The sequence below is a fragment of the Trifolium pratense genome, linkage group LG3, assembly GCF_020283565.1.
Source record: "Trifolium pratense cultivar HEN17-A07 linkage group LG3, ARS_RC_1.1, whole genome shotgun sequence".
NCBI lineage: Eukaryota > Viridiplantae > Streptophyta > Magnoliopsida > Fabales > Fabaceae > Trifolium > Trifolium pratense.
Genome location: NC_060061.1, coordinates 26,512,644 through 26,527,041, shown reverse-complemented (window position 1 = coordinate 26,527,041; position 14,398 = coordinate 26,512,644). Strand labels below are relative to the sequence as shown.

At 32.7% G+C, this 14,398-nt stretch overlaps 1 protein-coding gene across 6 annotated transcripts; it reads left to right on the top strand.

Moving 5' to 3' along the window:
• On the top strand, positions 1 to 3,109 carry LOC123916213 (acyltransferase-like protein At1g54570, chloroplastic). 6 transcript variants are annotated; one of them, XM_045967615.1, is made up of 7 exons: positions 1 to 379; positions 693 to 899; positions 1,007 to 1,281; positions 1,403 to 1,706; positions 1,914 to 2,027; positions 2,422 to 2,507; positions 2,811 to 3,109. In XM_045967615.1, the coding sequence occupies exons 4-7, from the start codon at positions 1,602 to 1,604 to the stop codon at positions 2,812 to 2,814; spliced, it is 309 nt and encodes a 102-aa protein (XP_045823571.1). In that variant the 5' UTR covers positions 1 to 379; positions 693 to 899; positions 1,007 to 1,281; positions 1,403 to 1,601; the 3' UTR covers positions 2,815 to 3,109. The 6 variants fall into 6 exon arrangements, 4 of the variants coding, with proteins under 4 accessions (XP_045823571.1, XP_045823570.1, XP_045823568.1 ...); XM_045967614.1 differs by having other exon boundaries at positions 10 to 379; positions 1,201 to 1,281; XM_045967612.1 differs by lacking the exon at positions 2,811 to 3,109 and having other exon boundaries at positions 11 to 379; positions 1,201 to 1,281; positions 2,422 to 2,653.
• The last annotated feature ends 11,289 nt before the right edge of the window (positions 3,110 to 14,398 follow it).

Genomic DNA, 14,398 nt, shown 5'->3' with positions numbered 1-14,398 from the left:
CCGTAGTGGAATCCCTATTAGTGTTCATCATATTGTTCATTCATTCATTCCCAATCCCTAACATATATGTTACGCGAAGCCGAACGAAATTCCCAAATCGCCAAATCCCTAAAAATCAAAACACTCACTCCTGCGCCATCTTCTTTATCGTTCTCCAAGTTCTTCAATCATTCTCCAATCTCTTCACCTTAAATTACTCGATCCAATCCCGTAATCGTCCCATCGAGAGAAGCGATCGAACCCTAGACGGCCGACCTTGCAGATTTCTTCGTTTTCATTCGGTAAAGGAGCGAGAGAAGTCCTTGTCGATTTTTGGAGTTTTGATTTTGCCAAAGCTTGAGGCGAAACCCTAGACGGCCACCGCTGTCATTCGAGAAAGGTGGATAACAAAACTCTAGATCTAAGTCTCCTTACTTAATTCGATTTTAGTCGTCCTGTAAATTGTTCCGAATCTCAGATAAATCTTGTGCGTCCGTCTACTTTCTGCAATTTTTTACTCTGCGCGCATTTCAGTTTATGTTTCAATCTGGTTTCAAGAATCTCTTGTTTGTCCAATTAATTTTGATCAACTGTTTCATATCAAAGGGAGTTTGTCGGCGAGTCCATATTTGAAATGATGACAATATCATAATTTTGTCGGTCCGAACATATGTAATCTTCATGTTGATCTAACTTTTTGTTAAATGTCTCAGGTGATAAATCTTCAACTGATTGGGACAAGGCATGGTCAAACTTTAAGAAGGAAGGGAAAAAAACTCTCTTCTCAAATTTTTCTCCAAATAAGTATGTAAGCTGGAATCTCAGGCGTTCAGATTTCCCACTTTCTGAAGAGGTTGATCCTATCAAGAGAACAGAGAGATCAAACCTCAAGTTTTGGAATAGTCCTACTTTTACTCTAGGTGGAGCACTTATAATTCTCATATTTCTTTTGTTGTACACTCTAAGATCCATTATTTTATCATTTTGCATTGCTGATTAAAGTTTTGTCTCAATTGGGATATGGAAGTGTTGCTGCTATACTATCATACATTGAAGAAATTGTAAAAGAAAATTGTGAAGGCAATTGGAAGTGTTGCTGCTATACTATCATACATTGAAGGCAATTTTGCATTGCTGCTATACTATCTAATTAACAATATGTGCTTTCTATTTTTCATTTATAGTAATAATGAATGTACACCAATATTTGATTATGTGCAGTTTAGAAGTTTGGGTTGATAGTTCGTTGGTTGTTCGTGTTCTGTTCGAAGTTAGAAGGTTCAATCACGGTCTCATCTACAGGTACCGATTCTATTTCAAAACTTAGAAGCTATAAACTTAGATGCACTACAAATTACTATGCAAATTACTATGTACCGATTCTATTCTGCAAGTTATAGGCTATGAATTTTTATTAAAATAGGACTTGCTGGAATTCCTTCAGAGGGACATGTTTTGTTTGTTGGATACCACATGTTGCTAGGATTGGAATTAGTTCCCTTGGTTTCTCGAATTTTTAATGAAAGAAATATCCTTGTAAGAGGAATAGCACATCCCATGATGTTTGCGAAACGAAAAACAGAAGATTGCCAGAAATATCTTCTTTTGACACATTCAGAATTATGGGTGCTGTTCCTGTGGCACCGTCTAACCTCTTCAAACTTTTATCTTCCAAGTCACATGTCCTGTTATATCCTGGAGGGATGCGCGAGGATCTTCATAGGAAGGTAAATCCCAATAAGTATGCTCTTTATTATGAGTTTCATCTTTCTTATGCAAGCCGAGTTTGCTCACTTTACTTCTAGTCTGTGACATGTGTTGGATAGTTGCACCTAAATGCAGTATACAAGCTATTTTTCGTCGCACTGTCTTGTTTCTATATTCTAAATGTACTAACAGGCTGGTTCTAAATCTCCACTGATAATAATTTTCAGGGTGAAGAATACAAGCTATTCTGTCCTGAACAATCCGAGTTTGTCAGGATGGCAGCTAGATTTGGAGCGAAAATTGTACCTTTCGGTGCTGTTGGAGAAGATGATCTTGGCCAAGTAAGTTTAAGTCTTTACTCAGCGAATATTTTTCCATTACGAAGCTATTCTTTTCCGAAAATACTTGTATTGTTGAAGGCAAAGTGTGACCTATTCTTAGGGAGTATAATTCTACTGTAATGCTATTGTAAACTGTAATTCAGAGTTTTCAATTGTGTTGCGGTCGCAGATGCATTACAACCATTGTTTGCTGAAGTGGTTGTGGCAGTCACCACAACCAATATGTTTTGCAACCACATCACCTGGGATATAGTCCAGAATTTGAATCCTTGCTGTCGTCCAATTATGTGTTATGCAATCATTGAAAGATTTTGAATTTCATTTTGACAAGATCTGTGGATGTCTTGAACCTGAATTTGAATACCATAACACCATGTCACATTTTTCTTTTCAGGTTGTGATTGATTATGATGACTTGGTGAAGATTCCTTATTTCATGTCTGAAATTGAAAGCCTTACAAATGAGGCTATGCAGTTGAGGTATTCAAATTTGTTTTTTGTTGATTCATACCATTTATTTTTATAACTTGTTGATACGCACCAAATCATGAATGTAACCAAAAAATACTTTACCAAATCATGAAACAAACGTTTCTTAAATACATTTATACTTTTCTTCTTTTCCATTTTTTTAATGTGTTATACCCATGCCCCTTTATTTGTTATTGTGAAATGTAGGGCGAGAGAATTTTTATTACTGTATACTCTAATATATAAGTTGGTTTTTGTTTTGTTAAATTCTTGCTTCAGCTTCACTAATTGTGAACTTATAATCATATGTAGCTAAATCATTTGGTTGTGGCAACAGTTGTAATTGAGCTTGAGTAATAATCCTGTTGGATAGGGGCACATCTAACTGTACAATGGTATAGCTTGAAGATAATTTAATATGAACTAGAAGCATGATTGAATGTCTCTAGAAAAAAAAAACCATACAAAAGCTACAAAAAAAAAAAAACTAACATACCACTACTGGTATTTATAATAAACAGACGTGAAAACTAAGCATACCACTACGGGTAAAGGTAATGACCCGTAGTGGAATCCCCATTTCTTTAAAAAAAAAAACTGGAAACCATACATACCACTACGGATATGCGTAAATACCCGTAGTGGAATCCCCAATTCTTTAAAAAAAAAACTGGAAAACCATACATACCACTACGGATATGTGTAAATACCCGTAGTGGAATCCCCATGATATATATTAAAAAAATTTGAAACCATACATACCACTACTGTTATTCATTATAACCGACGTGGAATCTCATACATACCACTATGGGTAATTGGAAAAACCGACGTGGAAAGTCCATAATTTTAAATAATAATTAAAGAAGAAATTAGGATACCACGACGGGTATTAAAAGACCCGACGTGGAAAGTCTGGACTTACAACGACGCCAGCATTCACTACGGCCACGACCAGTAGTGGAAAGTCCGTTTGGCCAGTAGTGGAATCCCCTTTCTGCACTAGTGTTTCCCTCCCCTCCCCTCTATAAAAATCCCTCACCTCCCCTCCCCCTATATTGAACCAAACAGACCCTAAATCACCTTATTATAATCCTCGCTTCTAAAAAAAAACCTTATTATTCTCCTCTCTAAGGTTTACTTATATTTAGAGGTGTAAGCGGTTCGAATAAAACTAATGAATTCGATAAACCAAATAAAAAATTATTCGTTCTTGTTTGGTTCATCTTGGAACTGATTTTCTTTGAGCTCTTTCATCCATTTAAGACCGAATCGGAGAAGATCGATACTTTCTCCAGTCTGCAAAGAGGAGGGGAACTTCAAACTGCTTGGGTCGTTGAGTTTCCAAAACATGCATCCTTATTGCGGAAGTTAATTTCGTCAGATCCCTCAAAACGGCCATCTGCCGCAGAATTTGTGAATAATGCATCATTGTTTCCTCCACCAGAGGAGTCCAAATCGTTGGACGGCAAGTTTCTATGACATTTATTGTTAATTCTGCTACTTATTCTTGTAATGGACCTACATAGTACAACTTGTTATCCACAAACGAATTCATAATTTTATCTATTAGGCCTAGAATTCATAAAAAACAATACTCTATTAATGTTTGAGCTTTCTACATTAAAGGGAGTAGTGGTTGTTTGTGAATGAATTGTCACATTTTCCTTTGTTCTTTTTTTCCATCTTTCAGCCGAGTTCGTCTAGTCAGATTCAGCTCATCTTGCTGATACAACTGAAGTTTCCAGTGATGACACTCAACAAAATAAACAAGTTGTACAACAAAATAAACAAGCTTTGGTATGTTTATATACAGCTCCTGAAATTGATAACGGGTGGGCAAAAATCTATAACAAGGTATAAAGCGTTCAACATTATCCTTTTCTAGCCGTATAATACGTTTGCTTTGATGAAAATGATATAATTATTGGGTTTATTTGATGTGCAGGATGTCCTGTACAACTTGGGACTGATTTTCTTTGAGTTTTTTCATCCATTTAATACCGAATTGGAGAAGATCGATACTTTCTCCACTCTGAAAAGAGGAGGGGAACTTCAAACTGCTTGGTCGCTGAGTTTTCAAAACATCTTTTAAAGATAACAAACATCTTTTAAACTCCTTGAAAGCTTAAAAAATGTTTATTTTAAGTTAGTTTCTTTTTTTGGGGCACCGGTTAGCATGACCCTATTTTAATTAAGTTCTAATCATATTGTGATTCAACAAGTCCTCTTGAGTGAATAGTTGGTCTCTAACATTCAATTCCAAAATGGGAAAGAGTTTGAAGGGTTAGTAAAAGAACGATTCGAATGTTCTGAGAAATGGTGATGGTGAAGTTTTCTTGAGAAGATAGGAGAACTAGAGTGAATGTTGAGAATCGATGAGACACGGTGAATGTTTGAAGAAATGAAGGTTCTCGTGAAAGAAGGATGGACTTGGCTTCGTGAGTAGGAATGAAAAGTTTTTGATTTATTTTAGAAGAACATGTTAGAAATAATATAAAATCATTGATGTGACTCTATCCTAACCGTTTAAGCTTTTAATATAAAATCAGTTATTTGACATGGTATAAGAGCCTCTATGACTAAGTGGTAGAGAGTTCGATCCCTGCTCCCCTCATTTTCTAATTAAAAAGTGAAATTTAAGCATATGGTAGGTGAGTCTATGCATTATCCACGCTTCAAGCCCAAGTAGGCTCTTGCGTGAGGGGACGTGTTAAAAATAATACAAAACCATTGATGTGACTCTATCCTAACAACTTAAGTTTTTGGGAGTTTAGATTTGATTGATTCGACTTTTAAAAATGATAAAAACGAAAGTAAATCAAACTGAAACAAATATAAATTTAACTGATTGAGACATTATTTTGACTGAACACCGAACAAATCCGAAACAATTATACACATACGGAAACTCGTACACAATATGGAATTCAAACCAAATGAAGTGGTGTCCTTTGGAATGCCCTATATGTTTGCAATCAGGAGAGAATGATTGGCATTTATTTTTTGAATGTGCAGGTAGCAAAGAAACTTGGTGTCATATCACCAAGATTGCAAATATTCAATAATATGAAATATTTTATCTTTGATGTTTGTTAAAAGGAGAGCAAAATAGTGGTTGGAAGAATGACACTATTAGTATAGCCTTTATGGAAAAATAGAAACTATTTGGTGTGGAAAGAAAGTAAAATGAATGCTATACAAATAGGACAACAAGAGCTGCATTTGTGGGACGAGTGGCGAGCTGTACGCGCGTTGGACTATATAGAACAACATGAACAATTTACTATGCAGTGGTAGCTACTGTCGCAAGGTCGGTTGAAATGTAATGTTGGTGCATGTGGTTGGGGTTGGTGTGTTCGAGGAAGCAGCGGACAATTCATTTTGACAGGCTCAAATGTCCTACATGAAAAGCTCAACATAATTGAAGGGGAGACAATGACTATCAAAGAAGGAATGTGTGAAATTACCCAACAAGGCTTCTCCCAAGTTACATTTGAGAGTGACTCAAAAGTTGTTATTGATGCAATTCTATTCTATCTACTATCTAGGAATTGTGGTATGATTAAAAGTAGGATGTATGGCAGCAGCCCATTTTCCTAGCTCTTTATTAGCACGATCAATTAGCATTCGCCTATTAACATCTTCAGCTAATTTTGCTTCATGCGCTCTCACATCTGCTTCAGCCATAGCCCTTATTCTGATTGTTTCACGTTCAATCTCAGCCATCTCTCTTTCAGTCTGTCTTCGATGTGCCCGAATCTGTTCTTCTGATTGGTTCCTTGCAATCCTTTGGATTTGAATAATTCCCTGCAAGACGAAACAGTTGAACTGCTGGAAAGAAAAACACAAAGATACACACACAAATGAAAGCAAAAGTTTTCAAGCAAATATTCAATTGGTCGACTTGTTGGAATATTTTATAATATTCCAATAATATTATGTGGGCAAAATCTTTTATATTATAAGCTTGTATACACAAGCAAACTCTAAACCCTAATTTGTTTTCCTTGTTTTCCCTCCATTTTATCTTGCAATTTTTATTAAAAAATAATACAATTTTGTCTTCCAACCATTATGGCAAGTATACCAATTGTGATTAAAATTATGTGCAATAATTGATAAGCACCATCAATTTTAAAAGTATATCATATCAAAATTATTGTTGACTATATTATTCATCACGAAATATTTAATGTCTTTCCCGATCAATGATTTTTTTTCTACCGGATCATAAATTTAGAGAATAATTATCATGTGAGATTTGGAAAATTATTATCACGTGTAATTTGGAAAGTTATTATCAAACTCAATTTTACTAAATCAATTTTTTTGCAATACAACCAAACACAACCATAGTCATGTCACTAATCACATTCATTATTTTGTTTTTAATATTGCAGATTTAATATTAACCGATGATCAATTGATATAATATGCACTAGCAGACCAATTGTGATTTAAATTATGTCCACAAAGTGTTAAGCTCCATCAACTTTCATAGAAAAGATTTCATACGACAATTAAGCACCATCAATTTTCATTGCACAATTTAAACAATTAAAAACCGATAATCTCTTATATTATAAACTTGCTAACATAAGCTAACCCTAAACCAAATTTTCCCCCCTCATTTTCTCTTTCTTTTTATTGCAGCTTTATATTAAAAATATACAGATTTGTCATCGAACTTGCATCTCTTACTTACAATAAAACCTTTCAACCGCTAAAACATGTGCTTCAATTATGAAAGAATTTAGGAATCCTAATATGTTAACCCTGTTTTCAATAAATTTGAACGGCGGAATTAATCACAATTTTTTTTTTGAACAAGGAATTAATCACAATTTTTATTTATTTATGGATGTCTACTTAAGTTTATGTTCTTGATTACGTCTTTAATTTTTTTTTTAACCTTTAATTATCATCAATTTTTTAACCTTTAGTTATCAGCAATTTTTTTTAATAAGTAAACAAAACGATGGGGTTCAAAAATTATTTAAAAAATATATAAAATATAAAATAAGCACATAAACAAATATAGAATAATTAGTCCATGAAATTCCATATACTACTCTTATTGAAAATGCTCTTAGAATTTTTTTATTTTATTTTTTATTGTTACATATTACACCTAATTAGACCCATGCACCGCATGGGTCAAAGTTCTAGTATCTTTATATATAATTATATTAGCTATTTATTAATTAGAAGCCTTAATTGATTAAGTGATCAAATAAAGTAAAAGGCTAATTAGATTTCTATTTAAAATTAATTAATTAATTGGATATGGGCTCAATATGAATGCATGTCAGGATGGCCCATTTCGGAATAATGGGAACCCTAATTGGCCATCACCTTATATATAGGCTATGGTCCCCAATATACCGTACATAAGCAAATAATCTCTTCTCCCCATCTGAAGAGAACTCAAGGCATTAGGGTACCGGTTGAAGAAGAACCACAAGCCGTCATCCAGGTATTCCTAACACTAATGTTTGATAAATCAACATGTCGTAGATCCTGATTTATATACATGCTCATATGTTTCTTTGGCTTCCGCACTAAAGTAAGATTATGGATTTAATCTTTATTGTTGAGCATGTTTTATATGATTAATTATAAATTAATTCCAACAAGTGGTATCAGAGCAGGTATTCATGTTTGATTTATTGGGATAAGCTGAACTTAATGTTGTTGTTCATGAATTGAATTTTCTGTTCTTCCTAATTTGTATGAACCCTAAATTATAAAGTAATGGACAGCGATATAAATTTTTGTTTGCTTTTGGTAACCGATTGAATTTCTAATTTGGTCGGGAAGCTGCTTGTGAGTGTTTATAATTTGGTTGTTTAGCTTGTAAACATATACGATGTATAAATATCCAGTTTTAATCAAATATAAAAGATTTGATCCTTTTATATGTTTGATTTGTAAAGATAGAAGTTTACAAAGTAATTTTCCATTCATTCAAGTATTTGATGATCTTAAATTTTGGTATTGATTAAGATCAATTACGGGACTGTGGGGAAAATAAAGGCTTTTTTTTTTTCTTTCTTTCTATTAATTTGGATGAATCTTGACATTTTGTTAATGGCCGTGTGTTAAACATGTGCATAAATGAGAGTATGACTTAAGTTTTCCATTCATGCTTATAAGGATCACTATGGTAAAGTGTGCTATAAGTCTCGGGTTCTTCCCCTTTCGCATGGACGCTGAATTCTTGATTCAGTTGATTGCAATTGCATACGGTATAAGGCAATTTGGTTATAATTATTATTGTTAGCAAATTAAATTTTGATTATTATATAATAGTTTGCCTCTCTAGCTTAAAAATCCAAGATATGAATAATGATCTCCTTCAAGACAGTTTTGTGAAATAAGGTTTGCGGCCATTATTAAGGATTAATTTATGTTTCAAATCCATATGCGATTCTTTTGCTAATCGTGTATCATGCATATATTTGTTGGATTTATTCCTTTTATGCATATGTGACTATCAATGGGTTTTCATCAGGCAAACAATTTTATGACTAAAGAATTTTTAAAAACTGAGGATTTTTTGGTAAACAATAGTGTTAATAAGGTCACATATTTTGGGAATATATTAGCTAATTTTGGATTATGTGGATTTCTAGAATTTCCATTATGTGTTGTTCTGTGTTTTTAATTGTTGGGTGTTAATTAAGATCCAACAGATACGGTGTAATTTGGGTGACTTTCGGTTTTCAAATCAAAGCTTTCGGTTTGTCTGACTTGTACTATCTGGCCATATATAGTTACATAGCAAATGGGAATTTTGGATTAAGTTAATTTTGATGATTTGAAAGGTAAACTTATTTAGATTTGGCCTAATTTGCGAACAACAAATTGTTATTCATTCACAGGTTACTTTTATACTTAAAGTTAATTTTTTGAGAATTAAGGCATATGAATATTTGGTTATTATAAATATCAATTAATAAGGGTTCTCAAAATATTTTGATCAAATTTTGATATATAAAATTAAAGTATGATTCTTTAAATTTTGGGAAAATATAGATTCTATAATTATTTGTTTATTTATAGAATATAAAGTTTTGTTTTCCTCTATTTTGAAAAATATCATTCTAGAAGTATTTGTCTATTTGTTTAAAGAATCATTAAGTATGTGAATCAATTGTGGCATGAATATTTTTTTTTGTTATATATAAAGATTTAATTTTTATTTAAAATTAAATATTTGGTTTATAGCATGATTATGATGTTTGAGTTTATTGTTATTATGTTACTACAATAATTTTCTTTTATCATGCTCTTTGGACATATCTCATATCAATTTCAGTTTGCTTGTGAGTTTGTTCTCACATTAAGGGATGCCGAATAATCTTATGATTATCATGCGGTGTCATAAAGGAATACGGCCTACATTTTGTGGGTAGTGCCTTGTAAATTTAAGACTTTCCCATTTGATTTAATAAATTGTCAGGTGATTTTGAATGAGTTGGTTGAAACAACAAGTTGCAAAAGTAACCTCTGTTGCCTAGATTTGATTCAATTAGAATCACATAAGGATGTATAAAATTATTCATACAAACTATTTTGGTCTACCAAAAGGTAGACACAGTTCGGCCGAATAATTACATGCATATATATTCAATTTATTAAATTGTCTAATAATTTTGATTGAGTTTGTCGAAACAAAAAGTTGCATAAAGCAACCTCTGGTGTGTAGACTATATTCAATTGAAATTATAAAAAAATGTAGTATGAGATTATTCATGCGAGTTGTTACAGTCGCCCAAAAGGAATACGTGCAGTTTGGCCGAATAATATACATACCTGTGATGGTAAATGTGTGGTAATTATTAAGTTTATCCATATGGGTAATGGTTGGTGTCAAAGGCGCACATTATCTGACATGACTTATTACCAACATTTGATCATTACGTTGAGAGTACCGCTTGCAGTTAATTCTTACAATCAAAGATTGGGGATTGATAGTGCGTTTGGTATCTTGTTTGTCTTATAATTTACAAATAAAGAAGCGCACGTCTCTGTATTAATTTATTGACGTGCCTAATAAAGTCATGTTGGTGTAAATTCGTACAAGTATTTAGTGGATTACATTTACACTTATAATGATAAACATGTGGCGATTATAAGGATTTATTGTTTCTCAATATTGATCGTCAGTGTTTGATCATTGTCACGAAATACCACTAGCAATTGATGTGATTTTTAAGAGTTTGACATCAATGGTGCACTAGGTATTTTGGTGAGTGATTTTTTGTTCTCTATAAACTAATATAGTTTATGTATCTGCAAATTCATGTTAGAATTTTAATTCTTAAAATTCTAGCGATTAGGAATAAAGGAAGAACATTGTGTTCTTCGATCTAGACCTTATGTAAAAGTAGAGAAACTCAAATTCTCTCACAATTTAGTATATTTTAAGTGAGACTCAGGTTAACAAAGTGAGTATACTCCAAATCACATAAGTCATATGGTCATAAAGTTTTGAATTCCAGAGACATTTGAGGTATTATTTAAGATGACATAATTTTTTGTCATGTTTTCTTTGCTCAAATTAAAGTGCTTCTAAAGCAATGAAGCGAAAAATAAGCTATCGTCAGAGAGATAATATTTCATTCGGATTATTAAGCAAAGAAAATCTCAAGAGCACATTAGGTAACTATTTAATCTTGATAAAGCGACATAATTTTGACAATCAAGTTACTTTGTCAAAAATTTAGCATATAGTGTTCTATTTGCACAATTAGTCTTATAACTATTAAAGTTAGAAATGATTCTTTAATAGAATCATTTCATAAAGTGTGCAATAAAGAAACAGTTGAAGCAAGAGAAAATAAAATAGTGCTCATTATGTAAATACCTCAAAGGATAAAGACAAATAAAGAATAATAAGAAAATTTGATCTAAACTGACAAATTTCCAATGATGTTGAAAGACACATCAATCTGGCGGGGAAATAAGTCGGTGAAGATTGATGGTTTTTTCAACTATTTGTTAGATTTTTGTTATTAAGTTATATTTGTATTTAAGAGACAATTTGGTGAATCATCATGTGAATTATGTTTTGTTTTAATGTTATAAATTCTTTATTATTATTTTAAACTAGAGATTCAATTTATTTTTTAAATACAAATATTATTATAGTCAATTCAGTTATGACTTGTGACAATCCAAAAATTGTTGAAAATTTTGAGAAATATAAACTTTGGTCCCATGTTAATGAACATTATGAGACGAAATTGCAAAGTCTCTTGAAGATATTGAGTTTGGGGGAGAGATATGGTAAAAGAACAAAATTGAGTGAGGAAGTATTGGTTCTATATCAATTCATATAGTTACTATTTATATAGTGAATTTGGATCCTCATAAGGACATTAGTGTTCTTTCTCTCAATTAAGTTAAGAGATTAATTCATGAAGATCAAACTCAATACCTTCAAGAATTAAAGTATGAAGTGTCATAAAAGTATTGACTGAAAAGAAAATTCATGTTCGTTTTGTTTTGAAAACTCTATTAAGACAGTCACGACACTTGTTACTTATTATAGTTTTTGGAGCTAAAAGTATTTATGTCACTTGGTTGCATAAAGTAAAAGGTTTTGAAAGACAATTCAAGTTATATTGTGACATACATCAGTCGGATAATGTTTCAACAATTATTTTATAAAGTTTGTTGACTTATTAGTTGTTGTTGAATGATAGAACATATGGAGATAAAGTCTATGCTAGCTGACTCATTAATCATGGACTTGACACTTAAGGTCTTTCATTCGGTTGTTGTCACTAAGGATGTCTTGGATTAGTGGGAGTCTCTCATTTGTTATGTTCTAACTTTGGTTTTTGATACTGATACGGATTTTGTTAAGGTTTTCTGCAGAAATAAAGTTTGAGGTTATTATAGTTAATAACCGGTTCTGTATCTTTTGTGCAAATATTGAATTTGCAAACTTCAGTTTGATCTCACTAAAGTTTTCAGTTGAACCAGTTGGAAATAGGCATGATTTAGAGATCACATTGCATGAAATTTCCATGCCACTCATCCATATCAGATCTATGTCGTCAAGTACATTGATGTGGTGGTCATCGGGGTTCTGTCACGTTATACGTCAGTGACGACAGCCGCGGTGGTCCCATTATTGATGTATGAGATGGAGCAGATTGTAAAGTTGAAATATAAAGATAAATAGCATTCGGATGCGCGCCTAAGGAACAATGATATAATTATAACGATATGTAGCCCAAGTGGGAGATTGTTGGAATATTTTATAATATTCCAATAATATTATGTGGGCAAAATATCTTTATATATAATTATATTAGCTATTTATCAATTAGAAGCCTTAATTGATTAAGTGATCAAATAAAGTAAAAGGCTAATTAGATTTCTATTTAAAATTAATTAATTAATTGGATATGGGCTCAATATGAGTGGATGTCAGTGTTGGGATTTAAGAGGGGTTTTTCAAAAAAAATTAATCCTCTTAGCGGAACAATCCCGATGAACGGATCTTGATTAAATCATTAATCACAAATCAAACACAAACTTAAACACTTTAAGGATTCATGTGTTTACCTCTCGAAGGGCAGATCCTTTGAAGCAGAAATAGTTTCTAATCACGAACAAAGCAAAATAGCGATGTCTCTACTCAGTCCACACGAACAGACCTTCTCCGATGACCGGTGCTAGCCAATTCCAACGGAGATTCAGAGAGAATAGGGTTTAGAGAGCGGCGGCTAGGTTTCACCTTGTGAATTAGGTTAAGCTCACAAAACTTCATCACAAGGGTTCTATTTATAGAACCACTTGTGTGGTCATCAAACCAAGCACTGCACCGTACCTTACGGTGGACCGCATTTCTCTATTTTCATAAATTAAATAATAAGTCATACTTAATTATTTAATTACTAATAAGTCCTACTTATTATTTTATAAATAAGTCTTACCTATTTATTTCTCTCATCTATCTGTTCTTTGTGTGTGACCCTATAGGTTCTCGTAACGTTGGCAATAATATTAAATCACATATTTAATATTATAAACAGTGAACGGTTTCTAGCAACACATCACTGCTACCCAAGTGACGAGAATGTCATGTGATCTGACGAAACCTTTCTGTGATAACGATTGTGTGTATAATTACCCCTTTGCCCTTATGTCTATATTGAACACAATGCATAGCATGTCACCCTTGCTAAGTTCAATATTGGGCCCATAGACATATCTCCTTTTATGTAGGAGGGGCAAATTCCATCTAGGTCAGTCATGTCCCTCAGCATGATTCGTGGAATACCCATCAACCAACTTTATAGTCATCCTGTTACGGATAACGTTTCAATGGCAACAAGGTAATACACTCCTACATCTAGGGTACATAGTGATTTCAGGTCGAAGGGTGGAATACACCATTATCACTATGAGAATAACTTATGACACTTTTCATAACATACTATGTAGTATTCTCATGGCGGGTCAATCCAATATAAATATTACTCCTAACATTTATATCTATGTGAAGACTTGATATCTCATATCCATGACTCGTGAGATGAGGTCATCAGTCTACTCACATAATAGTCTCTATGTTTTATCGTTATCCCACATCACAGTAAAACTTGACTATGGAGACTTTAAGAATAGTGTCCTTATGTTTAATGGAGTCTCACTATTAAGTCACACTTAATGTTTCATTAATTAGACTAGCTATTCTAGGGACTTTATTAGTTTCAAATAAACATAATAAAGAAATGCCTTATTATATATATATTAAATATATAAATCAAAGTCATCATACAAAAGACGATTCTATCAAAATAGATTGGCTTTTAGGGCTTACTCCAACAATCTCCCACTAGCACTAAAGCCAATCAGATATTAACTCAACATCT

Excerpts from the sequence above, each read along its gene's own strand:
- LOC123916213 (XM_045967612.1), top strand. The coding sequence starts at position 1,602 with ATGGGTGCTGTTCCTGTGGCACCGTCTAACCTCTTCAAACTTTTATCT. Across the intron at positions 1,707-1,913 it reads GCGAGGATCTTCATAGGAAG|GGTGAAGAATACAAGCTATT; the intron begins GTAAATCCCAAT and ends AATAATTTTCAG. Across the intron at positions 2,028-2,421 it reads GAGAAGATGATCTTGGCCAA|GTTGTGATTGATTATGATGA; the intron begins GTAAGTTTAAGT and ends TTTTCTTTTCAG.